Consider the following 27551-nt stretch of genomic DNA (forward strand, 5'->3'; position numbering starts at 1 on the left):
CCCCCGCGGGCGGCTCCCGGCACTCTTAACGCGCCCCAGCGCTGCGTCCGGCCTTAGCAGTTGCCGGCAGCTACGCTGCGCTGCGTCTCCGCGTCCTCGGCCTCCCCACCCGCCCGTTCGCCCGGCCGCGCCATGGAGGCCTACCATAAGCCAGACCAGCAGAAGCTGCAGGCCCTGAAGGACACAGCCAACCGCCTGCGCATCAGTTCCATCCAGGCCACCACAGCGGCCGGCTCGGGGTGAGTGAGGGCGCAGGGCGAGGGCGCCGGGGCCGCGGGCACGCCGGCTCCGTGTCGCGCTGCACGGTGCCACCACGAGGGAGGCGGCCGGGGGCGCGGTCACATGGCGGAGCGCGCGCCTCGCAGGTCAGCGCCGGAGGAGCCTTCCGCCGCGCCCGCGCTCGACCCGGCTTCCGCCCGCTGGGGCCCGGCTCCCAGCAGGCCTCAGGCCGGCTCGGCCCCTCATTCCCCGCTGCTCAAAGGCGCAGGGGACGCGCGGCTACGCACTGCGGAGGCCCCTCGCCGGCCGTGCCGGGAAGGCCACCATTAGTGCCCACTCGCCGAGAGACAAGCCCTGTACCGTGCCCTCGGCACGCGCGGCCCCAGGACCCTTTCCTCTCTGGTAACTGGTAACGTTCCACCCACATGTGAGGAAACTGAAGCTCCGAATTTGTCAGTTGCCCGAGGTCGCATGCGGCGAGATCTGGAATTTGAACCCGTGCTGCCCAACTCGAGAGCACCTGTTTTAACCCCTCATCTTGCAGACGAGCCTGGGGGCCCCGGCCTTGTCCCTACCTGAAACTACCTGTCCCCTTCTCCACCTCCCATTCCTGTTCAGAGTCACATTCCTGCCACTCTTGGCTTTGGAGCAGGGGTGCTGAGACTCCAGGAGTGGAGAGTGAGGAGGAAGGTGGCCACGTGGATGCAGAGCCCTGGCATCCCTTGTGGAGGGAAGGTCTAAGATCTCCTCTGGGGTGGGGGCAGGAGGAGGGGATGGGGTGGAGGAGGGGAGACTTGGAAGGTTAAGAGAACCAAGAACCAAGCCCCAGGGCCTTGGGGTGAACATACAGGGCCAGCCTCCAGGTGCACTTTCCTCAAGTCAGAGGCCCATCCCCCAGCGTTCTTTCCCGACAGCCCTAATGGCTCAGAAGATGGAGAAAGGCTGTTGCCCATCCCAAGGAGCCTTCTCTGAAGATGGCCAGTTGCAAGGGACAGTAATGATAACTGGCCACTTTGCAGCTGGAGGCATCAGGTGGGGTAGTTGAGAGGGTCAGCTACTGAGTCGCTTCAGAGCCTGTTTCGCCGCTCTGTAAAATGGGAACAGTAGTAGCGCCTACACACTGAGTGGTTTTCAGGATTCCAGCCCTTTGGGGCGGGGCATGAGGCTGCCCAGACAGCATGTGATGGGTTCATGAAATGATTTTGAAGTCTGGCTGGGGAATGGTTTCCAGAAACCTTCCCAGCCAAGTCTTCTTGCTTCTGGCTGGTACCCGATCATGTGGGGTACCCCTTGGCCAGGCAGGGACCTGGCTTACTCTTGGTGCCCTCTCCCCTGCCTGGCACACAGTAGGTCTGCACACCTATATTGCTTGGTGAGTACTACTGGATCCCCTTCCCTTGACCACTTTAGGGGATCATTTGCCCTGCAGAACCTTGTTGAGCCCTGCTGTATGCTAGGAGCTCTCTAGCTAGATTCCTGACGGTCTAGCTGGGGGGACACAAAATAGTGTTACACTTCCGAGCATCTTACAGGTCTAGATAAAACCTGTAGACAATTACAGGGATCTTGAGTGGTCAATAAGTATCCCTGGTGTGACACAGAGCATCCTTTATTGCTAATATTATCTTATGGATTCTGAGAATAACCCTATGAGACAGATGCTGTCATATCACATTTTATAGATGAGGAAAGTGAGGCTAGTGTGTTGAGTGACTTGCCCAAGCTGGTCATTGGTAGCTGTTCCATGCTGTCCAGTGAGGGGCTCCCGTTAACCAAGAAGACTTCTTGGGCAGGCAGGCAGCACCAGGCCAGAAAATGGAGAGAAACTAGAAAGGGAAAGATAAGGCACAGTGATTAGGGATCTCAGTCAGTTTGAAGGCACTTGGAGAGAAATGAAATAACATTTACAGCTGGGGGAAGGGGGCTCCCAAAGGGAGAGGGTGTCCAATGGGTCTCCTGGGTCTTTGTTAGATAGTTAAACTCTGATTTCTATGGGGAAAAGGTACTGGATTGGCAACTAAGTTACACCCAGGTTTACACTGTAATGCCTTAGGGAGGAACTCACTGAACTCAAAGTGTCCATTTACAAAAAGAAAAAGTGCAAGATACAGTGATTCCTGTTCGTTTTAAGCATGCGTAAAAAGTGCAGGAAAGAAATACTTAGGAAAAAACATGCTGCAAGGCCCCCCCCAAAAAAAGAAATACTTAGAAAAAACTTAATTTTTCAGAAGGAAGTAACATTACTATTACTACCTCTTTCACAAGAGATTTTGAAAGGCATGTGCCAAGAGCTCTGTGTGCACACACACACAAAAAAAAACAGTAAAGGAAGACTTGAACAGGTCTCCAGATGTTGGTTTTGAGGCCGGCTATTCCCTCACAGCAATGGGTGCGGTCCATCAAGTGAAGGCTCAGCTTTGAGGCCCCGGCTCTGTGCAGTCGCGGCCAAAGTGACCATCCTGTCAGGTTGTCTCCTTTCTGGGGGAGCTTACACCCCGGTGGTGAAACAGCACTTAGGCCAAGGTCTTTTCATGGTCACTGTGGAGGCTGGACTGACATTGGATCAGTGAGGACCAGGCCATGGTGTTCAGGATTCGGTGAAGTCCTGATATCTTGGTAGCTTTCCCCTTCCTGTGCCATCACTGACCAAGTGACAGTGGACGTCACCAGGCCCGGGAAGTGAGGACACTGGCCTCTGTGTCCGAGGAGCTGAGGGACAGAGCCTGCACAGAGGGCTCCTTGTGGCAACACCCACAGCTTCTCCAGGTCACCTGCCCCTCCCTCCGCGTGCTGGGGGAGCTGTGGCAGCCGTGGCAAGGGTCCAGCTCATCCAGGCTTTAAAAGATAAGACTTGATGGCCTTGTCAGAGGGGCCCTTCCTGCTGAGGCTCATGGTGGAGATTTCTGAGTTCTCAGCAAGCAGGCTAGACTGGCATTATCCAAACAGTGCTGAGTGTCATCTGAGGACGCCGTCAGAGTCAGGCCCGGGTCTGGCGGTGCAGGCTGTGCCTAGACGTCCCCGGGACTCTGACCCACAGTGTTGGGGTGCATACTCAGGAACGTAAGGTCTGGCCAGGCCTGGCTGGTGGGCACAGGGAGACGAATCTAACCCTGGCTGTGTTCCGACTGGCTGTGCCCTTGTCAGAAAGACCCTTCCCATCCCAGGGCCTCAGTTTCCCCATCTCTAAAGGAGAAGTTCACAGATAGGTGGTTTTTGAACTGGGTTTCTCCGGGGTGGGGCTGGGGGACCAGAATGAGCAAGCTCTGGGGTCCTGCCACCTCCTGTTGTGGGTTTCATGTCCTGGGGGATTCACGTGACCTTGAAGTGGCTGGAAGTACATCCCTCCCTGCTACCCAGTTCTGGTGCTCTGAGAGGCTTTGAGTGCTCTCTCTGGGCAGAAAACTGCTGCCTGGGCCTGCTTCTCCATTCTGGCTGTCTTCACCCCAGCCTGGCCCTGACTGAGGCAAGAGCAAGACCGTTGAGATTACCCCAGCAGCAGCATTTCCCAACTCTGTGTGAGGACACCCGGCTGTCCCGCAATGACCCTGTTCTTTGCCTCTGAACTCAGCAGGGCTGATGGGCAGTGCTTCCTGAAGCTGGGAACCTGGTGCAGCCACCTGGCTAGGGTCTGAGATGTTCTCCTGTCTTCCCATGAGCTGATCACACTGTGGCCCCTGGACCACCAGCTCTGACTCCCCTTGACTTTGCCTCTTTAGGCAGAGGCCTGTTGTCACTAGAGCCCAGTCTCACAAAATCAGGAACTCCCTTATTGCCACAGACAACAGCTACCAGCCCTGGACGCTGGGTCCTTAGGCAGACTCTGTGCTCCCGCCCTGAACAGTGAGGTGAAGTCCACTCCATGGGGTGGGCTGGTGGGAGCTGGCGGTCGCCCCAGCATGTGGGTCTAGCTGGCGGGGGCCTGCACTGTTTGGCCTTCTTGCTCAGAAGTCAGTCTCACCTGTGGCCTGGCTGTAATCTCTGAGGGCTGCACAACTGGCTAAGGGAGTGTGGCTGCTCAGGTATTTGCTCTGCTGGGCTCTGAGCACCTTCTTCCTTTTAAAGGTCATCCTGTTATAGCTCTAGTGAGGTATAATTTTCATATCATAACATTCTTAGTGTATGGTCCAGTGGCTTTTAGTAAATTTAGTATATTGACAGTGACTTACAATAAGTTTTAGTGAATTTACCACTTCCCCTTTTAACTCTAATGGATATTTCATGTAAATGGAATCCTACAGAATGAGGTCTTTGGGGGTCTGGCTTTTTTCACTGAGCACAATATTTGGAAGGTCGTCATGTTGTAGCATGAATTAGTACTTCATTTCTTTTTATGGCTGAATAGTCCATTGTTTGGATATACTACATTTTGTTTATCCATTCTTCACTTTCTCTTAGCATTTTGCTTTTCTCCTAGCTCTTCTGATGGTAGACTGTGTGACCCTGGGCAAGGTACTTCCCCCCTCTGTGGACCTTAGTGGTCCCATCCTCAAAATGAGAAGGAGGTTTGACTTCGTATCTGGTATCTTTAGAGCTGATATTTACTGAGCAATTGCCGTTTTCCTATGCACTGTGTCAAGCTCTTTACACACAAATGCTACCTCATTCAGTCAGATTCTGCTACTGTCTCCATTTTACATTGAGGAAACTGAGGCTCAGAGAGGTGACATCCTAGAGTCTTGGAGCCAGGATACATCATTTATGTGTGCACTCTTTGTTCCAGATGCTCTTCAGACCCGAGGCTACAACAGTGAAAAGACTCAAACTCCCTGCCCTCCTGGAGCTGGAGTTGCACCTAGGATAGACAGGCAACAAATAGCCACATAGTGTCAGTTGGCGGCAAGTATGAGTGAGGGGAAAAAGGTTTATTTGTTTTTTTTTTTAACGCAGTATGTGGGATCTTAGTTCCCCGATAAAGGATTAAACACAAACCCACTGCAGTGGAAGCACAGAGTCTTAACCGGTGGACCGCCAGGGAAGTCTTGAAGAAGGTATTTTAGATCGTGAGGTCAGGGAGGGCTTCTCGGAGGGAGTGGTGTGGGGCATAGCTCTGTTTCTTCACAGTCTGAGGTGTGGAGGCAGTCTTTCCAGACAGGAGCCAGCCCAGGTGGTTCTAGGAACAGGAAGAACAAGGATGGCTTGTGTCCTGGCATCCTGCGATTCTCTTGCCTGAGTATTTTCTTTTTTAATGTTTATTTTTTAATATATAAATTTATTTATTTTATTTATTTATTTTTGGCTGTGTTGGGTCTTCATTGCTGCGCGCGGGCTTTCTCTGGTTGCGGTGAGTGGGAGCTACTCTTTGTTGTGGTGCGTGGGCTTCTCACTGTGGTGGCTTCTCTTGTTGCAGAGAACGGGCTCTAGGCGCGCGGGCTTCAGTAGCTGTGGCTCGAAGGCTCCAGAGCACAGGCTCAGTAGTTGTGGCGTACAGGCTTAGTTGCTCCATGGTATGTGGGATCTTCCCAGACCAGGGATCGAACCCGTGTCCCCGGCATTGGCAGGCGGATTCTTAACCACTAGTTAAGAATGCCACCAGGGAAGTCCCCTGAGTATTTTTTTTTTTTAATACATACCTAAAAAAGAATACAAATGATGTACATGTTATAAATAACTATCCTGGGTGTACCTACCTCCAGGCCTAAGAACTAGGACGTTATAGTGCTTTAGAACCTGCTGGGTGTCTCTCCCTACTCACAGAAGGAGGGTTTCCCCCAGAAAGAACTATACACTGAGTTTTGCATTTTATTGTTTTCCTTATAGTCTTATAACGTTTGTATAAATTCATAAACAGTGTGGTCTTCCCTGCTGTAGAGATCTGTCAGCAGTGTGCTTTGTTCACGTGTTGTATTTGTGAGATCTTGTTGAGGTTGTTGCATAGTATTCCATTATAGGAATATATTGTCATTAAATATCCTCTATTTCTTTTTGGCTGCGTTGGGTCTTTGTTGCTGTGAGCGGGCTTTCTCTTGTTGAGGCGAGCGGGGGCTACTCTTCGTTGCGGTACGCGGGCTTCTCATTGCGGTGGCTTCTCTTGTTGCAGAGCACGGGCTCTGGGGTGCATGGGCTCAGTAGTTGTGGCTCACGGGCTCTTGAGCGCAGGCTCAGCAGTTGTGGTGCACAGGCGTAGCTGCTCTGTGGCATGTGGGATCTTCCTGGACCAGGGCTCGAACCCGTGTACCCTGCATTGGCAGGCAGATTCTTAACCACTGTGCCACCAGGGAAGTCCCTTTTTTTTCTCTTTTGAAGAGCTAACTCTTGACTTCGATTTTTAAAAATTGTACATTTGCTTCCTATTTCATAAATTTCCATTTTTTATCTTTCTACTGTCTTTGAGCTCACCATATTTTTTAACTTTTTAGGTTGGACCTTAACTGTTGGTTTTCAACTCATATTTCTTACTTTTTCCTTCAGGGACTTATTTCTTCTTCATAACAGATTATTTTTCTTTGTATTTTTAAGCATGGGAGAGGCTGTTGTAGTGCTCGCCTCCCTGGTTCATTTTCTGAGGCCTTGAGGCATGTGTAGGACATGTGTAGGGTGGGAGAAGGGCCATCTTCCAGCAGCTGGCAGCATTATCTGTTGATAATGGAGAGGAGCCCAGCCAGGGGGTGAGGGATCTTCTCTGCACTTTTTCTGCAGGGAAACCTGTGAGCAAGCAGAGTGAATGCTGAAGGGAAGGGTGGTGGTGGGGACATCTGGAAGAATGTCCTCCCAGAGGTGGGGGGCCTTTGGGAGACTTACCTAGGCCCAGCTGTAAGGCCTCAGCACCACCTTCATAGATTGAACTAATTAGGAGTAAGTGGACAGGTTTTGGAACAAACTTATAACCCCCATGCGTCACAAAGAGTTGCTTAGTGGATAAAGTTCCCTGCAGCCTCCCACCTTGCCCACACCCCTCCCTGCCTCTTGCCAGTTTACATTCATGGGTTTGTCCTGCACAGCACCTTGGGGTGGGCCCCCGCCCACAGTTGTACCCCCAGGGCAGGCTGGGGTTACAGGAGAATCTCAGGCCCTCAGACCACAGACTCTGTACACTGAAGTTCCTCTAGTAAGTTGCACCTAAAAGTAACTGTCTCCTGTGTGTTCAGCAGTTTACGGTTTGCAGAGCCCCATCTCAATTCTCAGCTCATTTCTTCCCTCCTGCCTGCCCCGTGGTCCGCAGAGGGTCGCGGTCCCAGCCTGCAGATGAGGAGTTGGAGGCCCTGAGAAGTGTGGCATCTGGTCTTCCAGCAGATGGTGGTGGCCGATGGTCACCTGGGCACTTTGAGTTCATTGTCTTAGGGACCCCCCGCCATCCCCACACAGCACCCCATTTACAAGTGAGGAAGCTGAGCCTCAGGGAGGGTGAAGCATGTGCTGAAGTCACAGCCTGAGTGGCCCATATCCCCACCCTGGGACACCTCTCAGAGGGAGTTCCCTGAACGCTCTGGGGTGCGGTGGAGCAGACACCTGGCCCCCAAGGATCCCTTATTCCGTATGTTTTTATTTGGCAGGTATGAAGGTAGAGCTAGTAGTGTGTCCGGGATGCAGGCTTTGGAGGAAATATAGGCTCAACCCCCATGGGTCTCGCAAGGAATGGTTCAAATCAACTACTTCTCAACTTCTGGTGTCTCTTCGTGGGTGACCTCCCTCCCACCACGTCAGCTTTGCCTGGGCCAGGCACACCTCCACCATGTGCAGAAAGTGCTTGTGTCACAGCCCTTTCTCCCTGAAGCCCCTTCCTGGGAACCGCCAGGTGGGCAGGGCAGGCCAAGCTCCCGTCCGTGTCTGCCTTCTTTCTCTTGGAGCAGTTTGGCCTGCTCTCCACCCACATCCTTCCCCCGCTGTTCTCCTAACAGGGTCATGACTTTTGAAAGAGGGTTCCTCAGGGATGGGGCTGCCCTAGGAGGGGAAGGGCAGGAGGTCAGCCTGGCTGGTGTTGACTGGGGTGTCCCCCAGCTGAATTCTGCGCTAGCGACAAGGGAGTTGGGTTCCTGCCAGGCGGGGAAAGGTTTCTCGTTCACATTTCCTCACCTCCCTCTTTCAGGTCTAGTGTCTTTCCCCATGACCAGGAGTTCGTAGAAATGGTTAAGTATAAGACGATTGTGTGCTGGGGATGTGGGTACTAAACCAGCATGGGCAGTTCCGGATTTCTCTACTAATGTGTCTGCTCTGGGAGTGACTCACCCCTAACCCGTGGTGGGAGCCGGCTGGCAGGGAGGAGGGAGGCCCACTGAACTCCAGGTGGTGCATGTGCCCTTGGGTTTGGCAGTGGGCATGTTTTAGTGTGAAGGGCCTCAGAGCAGCGGCAGGAGGCTGCGCTGAGCTGGCTGAGCTGCATGGAGGGAGCGGCTGGGAGGCACGTGCCCTGAGGCTGACATTGTAATCAAACTGCGGACCAGAGGCCTTCAGGAATCACAGCTGTCCTGCCGGGAACTCCAGTCTCCACTCCTGGGCGCTGGGGCTGAATCAATCAAGTGGGTCCTAAGAAACCTGAATAAGTCACATCTCTAAGACATAATCCTTGTACGTTCCCTGGTTAAGTCCTTTGCCCAGTAGCCATTCAAATAACTGCAGCAAATAGAACAAGAGCCTGAAAAAGGGAGGCCCGTTGAGCCACCGCCCCAGGCCTGTCTCAGGCAGAAGGAGTTTTTTTTTTTTCCAGGATTGTAGCCTTTGTAGAAGATAAGAGATTGCTTTGCCTTTTAAATTCTGTGCAGAAACATGGTTTCTGGTGGCTGTACCAGCCCTCAGAATGCCCATTAAAAGCCTGCCGAGTAGCCCAGTGATGCTCTTGGAGAGCCCGAAGGCCCAGTTTTCAGGCTACCAACCCTGCGGGTGGAGGCTGCTGGGAGCCTTCGTCCGTTAGCCCCTGCCCAGGGCCGTAGGAGGCCCAGCACCCCTGGGGGCCTGGGAGGCCAAGTTGCCCCGACAAGTGGACAGAGTCCTGGGCAGTCCCACTGGGACTTAGCTAACTGTTCATAGAGGGGCCACCGCAGTCTCCTGGACCCCTCCTCCTTTCTTACTCTAGTCCAGCCCCAGAATTCTTCAATTACCATGACTCTGAGGGTCCAGACTGTTGGCCCCTGGGAGGGTGCAACCCCCATGCTGCCAGCAGGGCCTCCTTGAGACCCCATGTAACCCTCCCAGGAGGGAGGAGCACGTGGCTCTCTGACAAGCCAAGCCCGTGACTCCTTGGGACCTGCACCCCCAGGTCCCTGTCTGTGGGCGTGAGATAAGCCCTGTAGATCAGGGGTTCAGGGCTGTGATGCATGCGTTTGTCTCTCTCCTGGGCCACAGCCACCCCACGTCATGCTGCAGCGCCGCCGAGATCATGGCTGTCCTCTTCTTCCACACCATGCGCTACAAGGCCATGGATCCCCAGAGCCCTCACAACGACCGCTTTGTGCTCTCCAAGGTAGGAGGCCAGCCCTCTGTCCTTCACCTGGGGCTGGGTGGGCCCTGAAATGGTGAGAAGGGGACCTACCTCCCTGGTGTGAACCCAGCCCCTCACCACTCTTCTCCACCTGCTCCGCCCGGCCCCTCCCTCGGTGTCTTGCTCTGTGCTGACCCAGCTGGTAAACTTAACCCCAAGCTAAGGAATAAACAACCGAATTAGTAGGGGATAATGGAAATGGTCTGGGTGTTCCAGCCATGTTTGGTGTTGACAGGCAGGACTGGAGTCCAGGTCGGGGGTATAGCTTTGTGGCTTTCTACACGCGTCTCTGCTGTGCCAGTACCCAGGCCACGCTCGCTCCCTCAAGAGTGGTGATGCCCTGCAGTAGGGTTTGGGATGGGGCGCACTGACCACCTCCCCCCGCCGCCCTGCTTGAGAACCATAGCCACAAACTATGCCATGAAACCCCGAAATCCACCTGTACCCAGGCCTGGCTCCATGGCCTCTGGTCTCCTGGGGTAGGCATGAGAGCTTAGAAGTCTGTCCAGGTCCACTCACACGCCAGAACCCAGGGATTAGGGCTGCCGGCTGCCTGCTGGGGCTTTGGCCTCGGGCCTCACAGCTGCGCTCCCCCTGCACCTGTCCTAGGGCCTGCTCCGCCTTGGCTGTGGGAGCCTTGGGCTGGAGAGGGATGAAAGGAGGGAAGGTAGCCTTCACTTGCTTCCTTTCCTGAAAGGGATACCCAGGCCGGTAGGTTCGGTTTGGCCAGGCCCCGGGTTTCGGGGCGTGGTGGGAACAGCTCCTCATCTGACCCATCCCCCCACCGTCCATCCCCTGCAGGGCCACGCAGCGCCCATCCTGTATGCCGTCTGGGCTGAAGCTGGCTTCCTGCCCGAGGCAGAGCTGCTGAACCTGAGGAAGATCAGCTCTGACTTGGACGGGCACCCTGTCCCGGTAAGTGCACCCCACCAGGAGCCTCTCCAGGCCTCTGGTTCCACTTCCTGTTTCTCAAGGCATGCGGGAAGGGAGCAGGGCACCCACTGAGGAGCTGAGGGGGTGTTGGAGGGCAGAGGAGGGCATTAAAGGAAGGAAGAAGCAGGGGTTTGGGGGCACGCTGTTTACCCCAAGCTTGTGCTGCAGGGTGAGACTTTTAAGGCCCCAGCCCAGGGCACTCTGGGTCAACTGCAGGGAGGGCCTCTCCCCAGGCACCAAACACCGGCTTCCCTTCCCTGCTGGGCCTCCCTGGCCACTTAGACACAGCTTGGGCGAAGAGGTTCACCAGGGATTCTCTAAGGGGGTCACAGCAGGATGCTGGTGACATCCACGGAAGGGGCCCGGTGTGCTCCTCGGGCCGCTGCAAACGTTTGGAGTTCATGGGGTTACCTTGGAAACTGTGATGCCCCATCTGGGCACCCACTAGGGCCAAATACTTCAGTTTTGTCTTGAATTCTCCCAACCACTGTGTGAGGTGAATAATGTGGGCTCTGTTTACAGGTGAAGGAACCAAGGCCCAAAGAGATTCAGTCTGTGGCCTGAGGTCACACAGCTCCCTATGGGCCAGAGCTGGTATTTGAACCACACCCACAATTACTGCTGTAGGGGAATAATGAGAAGTCACACTCTGCCTTCTGCAGACCTGCCTGCACCCCGTGTATGGGTGGGGTGTGGCTTCGAGGCTCCCAAGGCCACAGGGCTAGAATCCTGGGAGGCATTTCTGGGAAACATTGCCTGTGGTAACTGTAGCCCTCTGTCGTGACAGAAACAAGCTTTCACCGACGTGGCCACGGGCTCCCTGGGCCAAGGCCTCGGGGCTGCTTGCGGGATGGCCTACACCGGCAAATACTTGGACAAAGCCAGGTAACACTCCCACTCCCCATCCCCACCCACGATGGTTTTGGGAGGGGTCCTGGTGGCCCAGCTTTACTCGCTGGCCCCAGGCACCTCCTTGCCTGCCCAGGGCGGAGTCGGAACTGAGTAACTAACCGTGCATGTGTGGCATGAGGCTGGTACCAGGACCAGCTCCCTTTTCAGATGAGGAAATAGGCTCAAAGGAGTGAAGGGACCTGCCCAGAGTCCCTGGATAGTGACCGGTAGGGCCAGGCTTGCGTCCAGAGCCACATGCTCTTTGGCCAGAGCGCTTTGGCTCACGAGTTCCCGTGTTCCCCCCAAGCCTGGCACCTGGACCCTGGAAGTCTTAGGTGGGCCCACCTCTCGATGCCTGACTAGGTGCCAAGAACCCAGGCCGGAGCCACTCGCCTTTACCTCGGGAAAGGAGAAAAGGGGGTGTTCCGGGGGTGTTTCTGGGCCTCCCTGACCCCTACGTGGCAGCCAGGGAAGAGATGAACCCTGGAGAGAGTGGCCTGTGGAGGATGAGCAGCCTGGTCAGAGAGGTTTGCTGCTGCAGCACCAGGCAGCTTGGGAGAGAAGCCCCTCGAGGCAGGTTTCAGCTGCAAGGCCGTCCGCCGTGGCCTGCAGACAGGCGTCTGCTGCGGAGGGGAGGCGTGTCGGCTGCAGGCTGTCCGAGCGGTTTCTTCACTCCTTTACCGTTTAGGGCCCTGTGCTCTGTGCTTTATAGGGTTTCACCTTGATGAGGTGATAAGGTGCGTACAGCTGCCCCTCTCACAGGTGGGGAGACCGAGGTAAGGTGTTTGCCTTATGGTGGAGGCAGGATGTGAACCCAGGGTGTGCATCTGGAGTCCATATTCAGGGTCCCCAGGCTGCTCTGAGGGGCCTGAGGGAAGCACAGCCGGCTCGGGGAGCCCTGTGGGCGGGAAGCTTCCCAGAGGAGAGGCCGAGGGAGTCTGGCCTGCAGGCGGCAGGTGGCTGCAGGGAGCCTGACTGGATGCTCCACCCCAGTGAGCGCCTACTGTGTGCAGGGCAAGCTCCTGAGACAGCTCTCCAGGAGGTGGGCTGGGGCTGCGAGGCCTTCCAGACTCAGGCCAGTGTTACCTGACGGCAGAGCCTCCCGGGCTGGGCTCTGGGGCCAGGCTCAGCTACACCCAGAAGTGATTCACCATGCAGTGAAGAAAGTCACAAAGAATGGGATGTGTGTTTAAGAGTATTTTATTTGGCACAGAACCAGAGCTGTGAGTTAATTATTCTCTACAGTTGCTTGAAATAATTCCTCGTGAAGGGTCGTTTCCTGACCCTAACATAATGGGAAAAGCCAGTGTAGGGAGATAGCGTTTAGCTGGGTTCTCAGTGGCCAGGGTTGGCTAAGGCTGAGGGGTTAAGGGAATTACCAGGCTGCGCCAGCTGCCAGAGGTCCTGGATCCAGCCTCCAGTCAGGTCTGTCCAGCCATCAGCCAGGGAGCACACATCCAATTGGGTCTGTCCCATTTCTCTCTTCTTTTTTTTTTTGGTTGCACTACATGGCTTATGGGATCTTAGTTCCCCAACCAGGGATCGAACCTGGGGCCCCGGCAGCGAGAGCACTGAGTCCTAACCACTGGACCTCCAGGGAATTCCCCATTTCTCTTTTAAATAATTTTTTTTATTATAAAATACATACTAATCTAAAATACAGGAATGCATTAAAAAGAAATGAGGGACTTCCCTGGCGGTCCAGTAGTTAAGACTGAGCTTGCACTGCAGGGGGCATGCGTTCACTCTCTGGTCGGGGAATGAAGATCCTGCATACTGCGAGGTGTGGCCAAAAAAAAAAAAGAAACAAACAAACTTCTTCCTTATTCTTAACCACCTCTCCCCCATTTCAGTCTCACTTAACAGTGTATCCTATTTCCTCCATGTTATTGTGAGAAAAAACTTAATGGATTTATAATCCTAGTATTTATACAATTTTACCCAATGCTTTTTAGAAAAATCTGAACACTTTCTCACACGCTGTCAAGAGCTAGTGTTTGTTTTTTTTATTTTATTTTTAGTTTTGGCTGTGTTGGGTCTTCATTGCTGTGCGTGGGCTTTTCTCTAGTTGCGGCGAGTGGGAACTACTCTTTGTTGCGGTGCGCGGGCTTCTCATCGCGGTGGCTTCTCTTGTTGCAGAGCATGGGCTCTAGGTGCGTGGGCTTCAGTAGTTGTGGCACTCGGGCTCAGTAGTTATGGCACACGGGCTCAGTAGTTGTGGCTTCCCGGCTCTAGAGCGCAGGCTCAATAGTTGTGGCGCACGGGCTTAGTTGCTCCGCGGTATGTGGGATCTTCCCGGACCAGGGCTGGAACCCGTGTCCCCTGCATTGGCAGGCGGATTCTTAACCACTGTGCCACCAGGGAAGTCCAAGAGCTAGGTTTAATGACTGGATACTGTTCTGTTTTATGGGGATGCTGTAACACGTTTAGACCGTCATCTGTTGTTGGATATTTGAGGTGGTTTCCCAACTCCTGCAGCAAATGTTGGCCGTCTCGTTAGGGTCTCTTCTCTTCATGGTAATTCAGGACTGTGGGCATTTGTAGCCCTACCCTGAATCTAACAGCTTCAGGAAATATGCGGCCTCAGGGTTAGCCCTGGCTTCTGCAGGGCCCCCTTTCCTGTTCACAAGCACCCCCAGTGTCTCCCCACACCGCCTTCCTGACTTGAGTCTGAGGCTATGCTGGAACTCCACGCTTGGCCCCAGTTCAGGTTCCTTGGAAGTGGGTGTGGGGTTGGGAAGGCAGCCAGTCTGCTTCCCTGGAATCCCTTTTTGGGGAAGTCGAGTTCCCTACAGGTTTCTCTGGCTTAGCCCTGTCAGGCTGGTCATTTTCGGGAGCTGCTGTGCCAGACCCCACCCCTGCAGTGTCTTTGGGCCCCCCCCTTGCAGCCTTCAAGACCCAGCTTAAGATAAGCCTCTGTGAGTGGGACCTTCTGCTCCTTGTGGGGGAACCAGTGGCCTGGCCTGCTGGAGGCCGCAGAAGCGAAGGTACGGGCCTGGCGTGGCAAGGGGAGGATGCAGGAGCCCTCCCTGACCTGGAGGCCTGCAGGGGTGCTGAGTCATGCTGGCAGCACCACAGCCGTCCCTGCCTCTCTTCAGCTCCCCCTGCCTTGGCCCTGCAGCAGGGAGGCCTGGAGGCCCAACCCACTCAGCAGCAGGGCGGCTGCATCCCTCCGAGCCGTCCAGGCACCAGCCTCGCTCCCTGGGGTCACGCATCTGGACTCTGGGCAGGGGAAAGGGGGTCTCGGCATCCTGCTGCCCCTCCCCCTGTGTGCGATCCTAGTCAGCAGGGAGTGGACAGTCTGGGCTGGGCAGTCAGGCCTGTGTTTGAATCCTCGCTCAGCTGCTCCCCAACTGCATGATCTTCAGGCAGGTGCCTTGACCTTTGAGCCTGTTTCCTTGTCTGTGTGTTTTCTTGGGAATAACAACTGCACTTACCTTCTCTGAGAGGGTTACTCAGTGCTAAGCAGAGTTGGGGGGTTGGGGTTGGGGTCAAGGTCCCTGAACTGGTCTCCCTGCCTCCAGCCTCACCCCTTGGCTCCACCCTCCCCAGCCAGGGAAGGTTCTGTTTCTGGGTAATTTATCGCAACCTTATTGCTCTTTTTACCGTGTCACACTGCCTTTGGAACAATCATGGCTGCCTGTTTTGAGGGCAGGAGATAGCCCCTGGGGTGGAGAAAGCCTAGGCCCAGCTCTAGTCTTGGGTAAGAACCAGCCCCAGAAGTTTGGGAGGAGACCATCCTTCAAGGCACCTGCCGACACCATGATCCCGGCCTTCAAGCCCCCTCGTGCGTGCTCATCTTCACCTGAAGCCTCCCTCTAGGGTGCATCACAGATGGCCTCCCTGGCCCAGCTCCTCTGAGCAGAAAGGTGCTCTGTCTCTCTGGCCCACTTAGCGAGTCCCAGGGCTCCCCCAGCAGTCCTGGTTCACGGTGGGGTGGAGAGAAGTGGGTGCGCTCCGGCAGCGGGCGGCTCAAGGCCCTCCCGCCCAGCCTGCGTAGTCAGCCCCTGCGAACCTCACCATTTTCTTCATGCCCTAGCCACTCCACACTGCTGTCTGGAGCTGTTTCTTGGCAGCTGGTACTACTTTCTGGAGCTCCTGACAGCTTCCTTCACAGCCCCTGCTCACTGGGTGTGGACTTGGGGTGGGCACAGCTGTTGCACGTCCCAGAAGGAAAGGCCAGGGGCACGTGGGCCAGGCAGGGGGGCCGGTCTCTAACCCCCCCACCCCCACCCCCCCACAGCTACCGTGTCTACTGCCTGCTGGGAGATGGGGAGCTGTCAGAGGGCTCCGTGTGGGAGGCCATGGCCTTTGCGGCCATCTACAAGCTGGACAACCTCGTCGCCATTCTTGACATCAACCGCCTGGGCCAGAGCGACCCCACCCCGCTGCAGCATCAGATGGACGTCTACCAGAAGCGCTGCGAGTCCTTCGGGTACGTACGAGGCTGTGGCCTGAGCACCCTCATAGCAAAGGATACCTCTGTGCCAAAAGCTTTGCAGATGCAGGGGCTGAAGCCAGAGGTTAAGCCCCATCAAAAGAAGGTCTCCCTTCAGGGTCTGACTCACAGGGCATGTGGCCGCCCTGGCCAGTGCCATGGATCTGTGGGCTGAGGCCCAGCTCTGAGCAAGTTCCTTTATTTGCACGTTGGGTGGTGTGATGGCTCTCAGAGCTTCCACATAATGTGATCTCACACATCCTCACCTTGTTCTTGGGTGAGGAGGCAGGAGGTGCACGGTGTGGACCAGGCTCGCTCAGTACGTCAGGCCACTGGTTACCTCCTGTGACAGGAGGAGGAACAGGCCTCTCATAGGGAAACGGGAGATAGGATTTCCAGATTTCCCCCATGGGCCTTGGATGGTTGTGAATTCAGAGTCACGTTTTACAAAGCAGGGAGGTCCATCTGGGCGGGTGTCAGCCAGAGAGGGCCTCACCTTGATGTCCCTCCCCTACCCCAAATACAAGTTCTGCAATTGGGCTCTGAGGGCCCAGGGCCTTCAAGGCCACCCTTCATAGATGAGCCGATGACCAGGGAAAGTCGAGTTGGAGTTGCAGTACCTGATCACACAGCGGACACAGGGCTGTTATCTCTGAGTGACCTTACAGAGGGAGAAAATGAAGAGAAGAAAGATTCTCTGTTGGACAGGGGAAGAAACAGCCACAACATGCCTCAGGGACAGACCTCCTCAAGGCCACATCGGGCTGGGGACTTGGAGTATAACCCCGGCAGCATCCTTGGGTCTGTGTCCATAACCTTGTGGCTACGAAGCCAGATTCCTTAAGTCCTGGCTTCATCACTTAACTTGCTTTGCGGCCTTGGGCAGATTACTCCACCTTCAGTATGTCAGTTTACATGTCTATAAAATGGGGACAACAACAGGTTTTTGTTTGTTTTTAATAATTTGCTTTTATTCTTTTTTTTAATTTATTTTATTTATTTATGTTTGGCTACGTTGGGTGTTCGTTGCTGCGCATGGGTTTTCTCTACTTGCATCAAGCGGGGGGCTACTCTTTGTTGCGGTGCGCGGGCTACTCATTGCGGTGGCTTCTCCTGTTGGGAGCATGGGCTCTAGGCACGCGGGCTTCAGTAGTTGTGGCTCGCAGGCTCAGCAGTTGTGGCACATGGGCTTAGCTGCTCCGCGGCATGTGGGATCTTCCAGGACCAGGGCGCGAACCCGTGTCCCCTGCATTGGCAGGCGGATTCTTAACCACTGCGCCACCAGGGAAGCCCAACAACAGGTTTAAATGGGTTAATATGTGCTCAGCCCTGTGCCTACATAGAGTGGGCACTCAGTAAGTGTGAGCTGCTACTTCTGTTACTATTAATCTGCCAAAAAGTGTCCCAAAAGGGATTGCCTGAAAGAGAAGGGCTCCTTCCTCTGGATGTTTGACAACATGACTCATTTTATACAAGTTTCTGGCACCACGTCCACCATCTATGGAGTGATCGGATGTGTCCCTTAAATAAAAATTCATCAAAAATCTAGCAGTAGATTCCAAACCCACTGCATTGTCCTAAAAGCAGCTTTCAGTAGGAAATGAATAGCTCAGGAATGAAAGACAGTAAGTAACTAGGCTTTGCATTACTTAGGAGAGAGGAGGAAAATCTGTTCAAAGGCAAACAAGAGGAAGTAAAACAATGTGAAAAGAGAAAATTAAATGCAAATCGGAATCCGGCAGGTTTGAGGCGCCCCAGCTCCTCCAGCTCTTTTCCAGATCGCAGCCGTGCAGTGCAGCGAGGGCAGGGCCTTTCCCCAGGGCCCTTCTCAGGGCCCTCGCCCCTCACGCCCTCTTTCTGTCCCCAGCTGGCACGCCATCATCGTAGATGGACACAGCGTGGAGGAGCTGTGCAAGGCCTTCGGGCAGGTCAAGAACCAGCCAACGGTCATCATTGCCAAGACCTTCAAGGGTCGAGGCATCACAGGTCTGTATGCTCGAGTCTCCTCCCACCCACCACCCCGGGACTGGGCCCTGCGGCTGACTGAAGAGGGGGTGGTTTAGGAGGCATATGCCTCTGAGAGCCCGTGCCTGGGGTTGAGCCAGCCGCTTCCTTCCTCAGCAGAGTGCACCCAGTCCAGGGAAGGGGGAGCAGGAGACTTGCTGGGCAGCGTGGCTGAGCTGGGATTTAGAGCCTGGTTTGGCTGGTCTCGACTGGGGGTCATGTGTAGGCAGGAGGAGAGGGAGGACTTGGGAAGGACTGTGGGTAAGGAGAGAGGACACTCCCTGCCTGGCATCTGCAGAGCGACCTTGACAGCTCCAGTTGTCTGCCCTGAGCCGAAGGGCTGATGCAGGGAGCCCCAGGAAATCCTGGGGAGACCTAGATTCTTCCCTAGGAGGCAAGCAGGGTACCCCTCATGCAATGGAAAAGTGATTCCAGAGGCCTGTGCAGGTGGGCAGCCCAGGAGCGTCTGGAAGATGGTTCCTGTGCCTGGCCTGAGAGCCGTGCAGACATAAGCCCCTCCCTAGGACCTAGGCACGGGCTCCAGACCCTTGCTTGGGGCTGGGATGGCCCTTGCCCATTGTAACAATGGGAAGATGGGGCTAGAAGTGGCCAGGGACTTGCCCAGGGATACAGGGAGTCTGGCACTAAAAGCGCTAACTGCAGGCTCTGGGCTGGCTTCACTGTGCCATGTGTCCGGCTCTCCCCCTGCCCACCAGGGGTCACGTCCCCCTCTGCCTGTGTGGACTTGAGGTAAATGAGGATATTCACTGGTATCTGGGAAGAAGTGCACAACTCTGGAACCTTCTGGGAGAGGACTCTGGGATACAGTCATGGCCTCAGTGCCGCTGATGCTGACTCCTCAGGTGTTACCACCACGTGGGATCTGGAAACCTCAACTCCTGGGGGCTGCTTGGTTACTTCTTGGCTTTCTCCAGGCTGTGGTGACATCTGAGGTGACCTTAGAGGAGAGGGTTATTAAGTCTCACTGGTCCCCACACGGCAAGATGCCCCCCCACACAGGGGTTGCACCTGGGGGCTTACAGAGCCCTGTCTGCTGCTCACTGATGCATAGGTGACCTTGGCGGTGCTCCCCCCGCCCTAGGCCTCAGCTTCCTCTCCCAACCTATGCAACAAACTGAGTGTGATTTCTACAGCAGACCCCACGCTGTGCAGGCTTGGGGTGGGGAGGTGATGCAAGGAGAATGGGATGGGGTGGCATGCCAGCAACATTCATCTACCACACATGCCCCCTCCCCACTGGGAGCTCCTGGGGGACTCGGCTGCTACTCAACAGGGGCCTGCAGTTGAGTGCTGGTCACCATGGTCCTCCTTCCCTGACCCCCATGGTGGCCTGCCCTTGACGTGTGGAGGGTTAGGCCCCCTCGAGCAGCTTCCTGGCCCTCTGGGAGCTTTCATCTTACCTGTCCCTCTGCCCTCCTACGTTGTACCCATAGGGATAGAAGATAAGGAGTCTTGGCATGGGAAGCCCCTCCCCAAAAACATGGCTGATCAGATCATCCAGGAAATCTACAGCCAGATCCAGAGCAAAAAGAAGATCCTGGCAAAACCCCCGCAGGAGGACACCCCCTCGGTGGACATTACCAACATCAGAATGCCCACCCCACCCAGCTACAAAGTTGGGGACAAGGTACCCAGTTGGGCCTCACTTTTCTGGACTGGTTGGGCTAGGGTGGCAGCGGTTCTCTGGTTCCCCAGGGCTGGGGCTGGGAAAGAGAAGAGAGATTAGATTAGTTCTGGGTGAGGAGGAACCCTGAGATGTTGCTCCTGCCAGTTCTTTCATGGGGTCAGCCAGCTCTGGAATTATTTACATGCAGAGAGGCTCAGAGAGGGCAAGGGATTTGCCCATAGTCACACAGCAAGCTACTGGGATCAAAGCTGACAGCTTCTGAGTCCCCCCCCAGCCCCGGTCCATCACGGCCTTGGCCTGCGCTCAGGACTCCCCCACTTCTGGCCAGGCAAAGGCAAAGGGCAGGCCTGCCCGGCTCTGGGCACTACCCCTTGTGGACCCATCAGTGCCACCTGAGTCAGGCTTTCTGACTCCCAGGCCCTCAGTGTATTCTCGTGCAGAGTGGGGCGCGTTCACAGGCCTCTTTCACAGGGCTGGGGAAATGGGGTTGTTAGGACATCTTTTCCAGCTCAGACGGTTCATAGCCGGGCTGGAGACAAGAGGCTGCACCCAAGACATTCATCGTTTTAAGTTCTTATTGGCACCCTTACAGAAGTTTCCATAGGGCCATATGCTGCTGGGCTTCCTTTTTCTGCTGTTTTACCCTTTTCCTCCCTGGTGGAAGCTATGGCCCAGAGGCTGAGCTGGGCTCCAGGCCACATGCCCCCCGAGGTGCTCAGCCTTCCCACTCTCCTCCCTACAGATAGCCACCCGCAAGGCCTATGGGCAGGCCCTGGCCAAGCTGGGCCACGCCAGCGACCGCATCATCGCCCTGGACGGGGACACCAAGAATTCCACCTTCTCAGAACTTTTCAAAAAGGAGCACCCAGACCAATTCATCGAGTGCTACATTGCTGAGCAGAACATGGTGGGTGCAGCTGGGGTCTGAGGGGTGCAGGGGCAGGGCTGAACCCCTCCTGTTCCCTTGAGCAGCCGTGTTTGGCAGTGCCAGGTGCCTGCTAGGCCCCAGAAACAGCTAGGACCCAGCATTGACCCTTGACCTCCAGTAACTGGTGGGGGAGGGGTGTTGTGACACCTAAGGGCTGCGTGAGTGCACACGGGGGAGCTGAGCAGGGGATGCTGCACGCAGGCCAGTCGTTGTGGTGGAGGGGCTTTCTCTGGGGGTAAAGGGCCTCCAGGCGGAAGGGCAGGCACAGCCAGGAGGCTGGAACTAGCAGCCAAAGTCTGCTGGGCCCTTTTATGCACGAGGCTTTGGCCCTTGCTACCCTGTGGAATACAGAGATGAGAGAACTTTGTGGACCCCTGTCATGCACACAGTTGGGTTAACAGCTCCTTGTCAGGATCTATGGTTCTTAAATAAGGAACAGTGTTTTGTCCTGTTTTTCAAAATATCCTGGCCGAGGAGCCCAGCCTGGCCTGCAGGCTTCTAGGAACTGGGAGCTTCCTCCCCCTGGAGACCACCTGACTCTGCTGCATCCAGAGTTCTTCCTCCACCTGAACCTGAAGTTGTCCCTGGCTTCCAGCCTTGGCAGCTGGAGGGGCCGGGGCCGGGGGGTGGGGGGCTGGGGAAGGAGGGCTCCTGTCAGCTGGTGGGTTTCAGAGCTGTGGAGGCGATGCCAATTTAGAACCAGTGCCTGCACTCAGTGCTTCTGGGCCAGCATTTGGGGCCTGGGGCCTCTGGGCATACAGAGGGCTTGCGAGGGCTGGTCTCTGCAGAGGCCTTGGGGTGGCAGGCAGATGGTGGAGGAGACTTGCAGAGGCCTGGGAAGGATGGACCATCCATGCTCAAGCTTACTGGCCTGCTCTGTGAAAGGCTTTTCTTGCTAGAAAAGTGTTCCCCAGGAGAGTGATTTTAAGAGAACTTGTGAAATTACGATTTCAAGTTGAAGGAGTTTGGAAACAGACTGTGGAGTCCGTGGGCGCACAGGATCACTTGCATGGGAGGAGGAGAATTAACAGTTACTAGGATGACGGAACCCTCACCTCCCAAGAGGTGGCCCTGGGGGTCCTGGGCCCCCTGGCCACCCTCTCCCTCCTCTGGGCTGACACCACCCACTCTGCCCCCAGGTGAGCATCGCCGTGGGCTGTGCCACACGTGACAGGACGGTGCCCTTCTGCAGCACCTTTGCAGCCTTCTTTACGCGGGCCTTTGACCAGATTCGCATGGCAGCCATCTCCGAGAGCAACATCAACCTCTGCGGCTCCCACTGCGGCGTGTCCATCGGTAAGGAGCTGCGGCCGGGTGTCACACCTGTGACGTCCCCGGAGTTCTTTTTATTTTATTTTATTTGTTTGCTTTTTCCCACACATGCACATTTATTAAACATTTTGAGTACTTTACACAATTTGCTTCTTTTACTTAGCAATTTTTGGCATTTTTCTGTCAGTACTTCATTCTTTTTAACTGCTGCAGATGTTACATTCTATAGACATATTGGTTAGTTATTTCTTATTAATCAACATTTGGGCTGTTTCCAAGTTTGAAAAAGAAAGTTGCAAGAAGTACTCTTGGGTCCATTTCTTTGTTCAGGATTAATTTCTAGAAGTGGAAGTTCTGGGTCCAAACCCAGAATACTTTGAATTTTAATTGATATTGCTAACTTACACTCTAAAAAGGTTGTACCAATTTATAAGGCAGAAAATGCTTTTTTTTTTTTTTGGATACTTAATCTAAATCTTTGCTAAAGTGATGGGTAAAACATGTTTTAATTTTCATTTTTTAATTCTGTGAAGTTTAGTTTCTAACTTACTAATTTTGGTTTCTAGCAATATTCATTCTCAATTTTCACCTCTTTGAATTTTTAATTTTAGCCATTATGCTTGATATTAGGTTATTCTTTTTTGTAAAGAGCAGCCAATTCTTATTCTGTCATTGTAGCATCCCATGCAATCTCATTGAAGATCAGAAAGTTTTTTAAGGTCTCAGACCTTCTCCTTTAACCACCGAAAAGGTAGTCTCGTACCTGCCTCTTTACTATCTCTGTGGAGTATCCTGGAGTTTTCAACTTATTGACTCCTAGTCTGAGTGAACAGAATTTTTTTCAAAAGTGTGATATAAAGTAATTCACAGTCCCTCTTTTGATGTAATTTTAATAACTGAATGCTAACTCTTCTGTTTATAATCTATTTCTGACCTTTGGACCCATCTGCCTAGCTCCTAGCTCTATAGGCTCTGGTTTCAACTCATGCTGCCAGGGGACGCTGCCACTTTGGGCTGTCTTGGTAGATATTCTACCCTAGGCACGTGCTGGTCACCTATTCTTGACTCTTGATGGGCATTCAGGCAGTTACAGCAAGAAATGTTTCACAAATGGTATCTGATACCGTCTAGTTAAGATTAATGGGGAATAAAAGTACTTTGCTTAAAAAAAAAAGTACTTTGCTTAGAAATAATTATCCATAGATCTAAAGTCAACAACAGTCTCCACAACAAAAAATACATAATTTTTTTTTTGGGGGGGGGAGGAGGAGATTTTAAATAGATCAGAAATCACTTTCACATTAATTGTTCTTTTTATATACTTCAAATGTGTACTTAATGCCTTTCTCCTCCTGGACATCAGAAGGAACACCTGGATACCTTATAAACGGAACTGCCTCCCACTATCCAAACCCCGTCCACTTTATTTGTTAATTCTGGTTGCTCAATAAATTTTAAGGCATCATCCAGACTTTTAGCAAGAAAACGAGCTCCCTGTGGAGGTTCCCTGAGTTCTCTACTGAGAACTATATTAATTCTGTCCTTTTAAAGGTCGATTCTTCTCTGGAATGGAGAACCAGGTTTTCCCACCCATAATCACCAAATTCTGTTTACCTGAGCAGGGGCCAGGGCAGGTCCCCATTCTTGCCGATGCCCATGTTCTGGGACACAGCGACAATGCAGTTTAGCAGACGAACCATGACGGTGGCAGAAAACACTTCCGAGCTAGCACGTCACACTGCCGGGGATAGCCTGCCAGCTTGGCGCGAAATTCTGTCCCCGGACTTCTGAAACAGGGTTTGGGGCCAGGATTCCATTCCACGCATGAGGTCTTACTTCAGCATATCCTTTCCCACACCCCAGGGGAAGATGGGCCCTCCCAGATGGCCCTGGAAGATCTGGCTATGTTTCGGTCTGTCCCCATGTCAACCGTCTTTTACCCAAGCGATGGGGTGTCTACAGAGAAGGCAGTGGAATTAGCAGCCAATAGAAAGGTAGGTCACTTAACTGTTCTTTCTTCGCTGGCAGCTAGCGCTTCCCTAAAGGGACGGGAAGGGAGGCCAGTATGCAGGCCCAGAGCTGATCATTTGCTGCCCCAGAGTGGTGTCTCCTGACCTTGCACTGGTGTTGTGGCTTGGAGGAGTTAGACCAGGAAAAATGAAATACACACCACCTTTCCTGCTGCGTGGCAGACATTGCTAATTGATCACCGCTCTCTTTCACCACTGAGCATCCTGGCAGCCCCTGCCAATCCAGCAGTTGATGCCTGTCTGCCCTCCCTGAGTTGAATTCTCCAAGACGGAATGAACTGAGTCCTGAACAAGAGCCACGCTGCCATTGACTGGAATGTCTCACATGGCTCTCGTCCCTCTGAGGGCAGGGGGCGAGCCACAGCACTCTGGGGCGGGGGGCGGGGTGGGGGGTGCAGTCCTTGGAGGCCAGTCTACCTGATGGAGAAGTTATCTTCCATCTGGGGCTTGGGGCTGGCTGTCACGCAGGAGGAATATTTGGAGAGGCACGTGCTGCAGAGGAAAGACTCCAGTCCTCAAGGTTGGAAGTCCTGCATCCTGAAATCCTCAGTTATTCTGTTTCATTCCAGGGCATCTGCTTCATCCGGACCAGCCGCCCAGAAAACGCCGTCATCTACAACAACAACGAGGATTTCCAAATCGGACAGGCCAAGGTCAGTGTGGTTTATGCCCCAATGAGACCCCGCAGAGAGAGCCTGAGGTCGGGACCCACCCCAGTCTACCAGACTCTGAGCCTCACTGGCCCCATGTTGCCCCCAGGTGGTCCTGAAGAGCAGGGACGACCAGGTGACTGTGATCGGGGCTGGGGTGACCCTGCATGAGGCCTTGGCTGCTGCTGACCTGCTAAAGAAAGGTAAGGAGGGTGGGACCCACATAGTCTTAGATGGGCTGCTAACTGCAGACCCGGTCTTGGGTGAAGAAAAATCTCGTCGAATTAAATGATGAGAATATTACTAAAAGCCAGGCTTGGAGCACTCACTGTGTGCCCAGCATGGTGGCCAGATCAGAGGCCCTGGAGCCTGAATCTACTTAGCTGGCTGCTAATTAAGTCTGTTATTCAGCATCGTTGTGCCTTGTTTCCCCATCCATGATGGAGGTACTATCACCTTCCCCACGGGGCTGTCCTGAGGATTTAATAAACGTGACCTGGCATTATTATTATCATTGCGAGCTCACAAGTGTTAGCTGTAGGGAAGACAGGCATTAGCCTCCCCTGCAGTAGAATCACAACAGATTTCAGCTGTGCTGAGCACCCAGGAGAGGGTGGACATGGGTGTCCTTAGGAAAATGACCTCAGGGCTTCCCTGGTGGCGCAGTGGTTAAGAATCCACCTGCCAGTGCAGGGGACATGGTTCAGGCCCTGGTGCAGGAAGATCCCACATGCCGCGGAGCAACTAAGCCCATACGCCACAACTACCGAGCCTGCGCTCTAGAGCCTGGGAGTCACAACTACTGAGCCCATGTGCCACAACTACTGAAGCCCACGCACCTAGAGCCCGTGCTCTGCAACAAGACAAGCCACGGTGACTAGAGAAAGCCCGCGCGCAGCAACGAAGACCCAATGCAGCCAAAAATAAATAAATTTAAAAAAAGAAAAGACAATGACCTCAGATGTGAGTAGGAACTGATAAGCAAAGAGGGTATCGAAGAGGCCCAGGCAGAAGGAACAGAGCTCTGAGGAACTGGGGGGAGGGCCAGAGCAGGAGCGAGACGGGCTGGAGATCCAGGGGGAGGGTTGACCCATCCTCCTGACCTGACACTGTCCTGCCTGTAGCCACAGCTCCCCTCCCCACCACCCCACATGCCCTCACTTTACCTCAGGGTGGACCCCTGGAGGCGGCCGTCCCTCTGGCTTTCCCTGACAGTCGGTCCAAAGGCCAAGATACTGCAGCCCAGGGCGTGAGGGGAGAGAGGAGGCGCTCCTTTTCCTGCCTGAGACCTGCTGCTCCTGTTAGGCCAGGGAGGCTCCGAGGTGGAGGGGTGGGTGTGGAGGATACGGGCATCACAGATCAACAGAGGAGGTGGCCGAGCCATCGGGGGTGGGCAGCTGTGTGACAAGCCCCCTCGCAGGGTGCCCATCAAAGGCCCCCAAAGGGCAGACCCATGGCGCCCAGCTCCTTCCCCTCAGCCCGCCCTGCTTCTCCTCCCCTCACAGAGAAGATCAACATTCGCGTGTTGGACCCTTTCACCATCAAGCCCCTGGACAAGAAGCTCATTCTCGACAGTGCCCGTGCTACCAAGGGCAGGATCGTCACCGTGGAGGACCACTACTATGAAGGTGAGAGAGCCAGAGACACACAGGTTGGGAGGGCTGGGGGCATAGGGCTGGACATCCTCCTTTATCCCAGCCCCAGGAGGGTAGCTGCGGCCCAGGAAACCCAGAGCAGCTGGGACTTGGCCTCTTAACAGACCTCAGGCTTGGCCTGGGGACCCTTGAACTCAATGGCTGGAATGGCTCCTTGGATCCCTGCCTGACCCAGGAAGCCCGAGAGGGTTCCAGCCGTGCTAAGAGCACACAGTGGTCATGTCCCTGAAGTACCTGAAAGTTAAGGCTGTTGTGCAGAATCAAACCGGGAAAGCGACACAAATTTCTGGCTTTAATGAGTTTTTCACAAAGCCATCCTCTACAAATACACACTACTCTCTCCTCCAAAGCAGGCCCCGGGGGAATAGATGGGCTTAGACCCTGAGATCAAGTGCAGATGTCGGTTGATGACAGCTGCCCAGAGGATGGTGTTAAATATGATTCAGAGGCCATATTTGGGCTTATGAAAAAAATAAGTACTGTGATTGGTGATGTCTGCTCTGGCTACAGGCATAGGGCACGGTGGTTGGTATATATGCCATCCCCCCATCCTTGGGAAAGGGAATAAACTCAGACTGATTCAGGGCCCGGGGGGGCAGCTAGGGGCTCTGGGGACCCACCCACTGCTCACCTGAGGCTGCATCACCTGACTCACCTCCTTTCCTTTGTCCAGGTGGCATAGGTGAGGCAGTGGCCTCTGCAGTAATGGGCGAGCCTGGCGTCACTGTCACTCGCCTGGCTGTCAGCCATGTGCCAAGAAGCGGGAAACCAACAGAGCTGCTCAAGATGTTCGGCATTGACAAGGACGCCATCGCGCAAGCCGTGCGGGGCCTGGTCACCAAGTCCTAGTGGGGGGTGTGGGGTACAGCGTGGGAGTGAGTTCTACACATTCCTGAGATCCCGGCAGAGGTGCTCAAAGATGTACCAAGAGGAGTCATAAATACATGTTTTGAGAAAAATGAATTGGCTCCTGAAATGTTTTTTCTTTGATGTGAATGCAGCCAGTGCTGGTTCAGAGGAAGAAGGGTGGAGGGAGAAGTAGGGAGGTTGGCGCAGTTGGTTCTGAGCTGCTGCTGCTGCTTCCCAAGCACCACCAGGTTCGCCTGCAACCTGCCTTCCAGCCCAGAGGTGGAAACTCTCACCCTCAGCTGGCCCGGCCCCAGGGGTCTAGGGAGCTGCCTTATAGTCTGACCTCTGTGGTCCGAGGTCTCCTGGGGTAGGGAGGACACTTGCTTATTGTTCCAGTTCCTTCCCATGCCTTCTTAACCAGCAACCTCAGAGAAGCAGAGGGAAAGAGAGAATGAAGCTCTCAGGTTGGCATCAGAGCTGCAGGCTTCAAGAAAAACAAGAATCTCCCACCCAGCACCACAGACCCAGCAGTCCTCAATTCCAAGTGTGCAGAACTGCCTCCCCACGACTTGTGAAAATGCAGTTTCCTGGGCCTTGCCTCTGGGGCCGGACTCTGTATTTG

At 54.3% G+C, this 27551-nt stretch overlaps 1 protein-coding gene and 1 pseudogene across 1 annotated transcript; one reads left to right on the plus strand and one right to left on the minus strand.

Moving 5' to 3' along the window:
• TKT (transketolase) lies at positions 1-27043 on the plus strand. Its single transcript, XM_030867432.3, has 14 exons — positions 1-239; positions 9496-9613; positions 10433-10546; positions 11352-11449; positions 15699-15890; positions 17761-17879; positions 19352-19545; positions 20288-20452; positions 21613-21769; positions 23609-23739; positions 24345-24428; positions 24535-24628; positions 25931-26053; positions 26754-27043. The coding sequence occupies exons 1-14, from the start codon at positions 133-135 to the stop codon at positions 26927-26929; spliced, it is 1872 nt and encodes a 623-aa protein (XP_030723292.1). The 5' UTR covers positions 1-132; the 3' UTR covers positions 26930-27043.
• On the minus strand, positions 19628-24167 carry LOC115858980 (dihydrofolate reductase pseudogene; annotated as a pseudogene).
• Positions 27044-27551: the final 508 nt, after the last annotated feature.

The sequence above is a fragment of the Globicephala melas genome, chromosome 11, assembly GCF_963455315.2.
Source record: "Globicephala melas chromosome 11, mGloMel1.2, whole genome shotgun sequence".
Classification (NCBI taxonomy): domain Eukaryota; kingdom Metazoa; phylum Chordata; class Mammalia; order Artiodactyla; family Delphinidae; genus Globicephala; species Globicephala melas.

Bases quoted from the DNA above. Each gene is read 5' to 3' on its own strand.
- TKT (XM_030867432.3), top strand. From the start codon at position 133: ATGGAGGCCTACCATAAGCCAGACCAGCAGAAGCTGCAGGCCCTGAAG. The intron at 9,614-10,432 runs GTAGGAGGCCAG...CATCCCCTGCAG, and splicing joins ACCGCTTTGTGCTCTCCAAG to GGCCACGCAGCGCCCATCCT. The intron at 10,547-11,351 runs GTAAGTGCACCC...CTGTCGTGACAG, and splicing joins TGGACGGGCACCCTGTCCCG to AAACAAGCTTTCACCGACGT.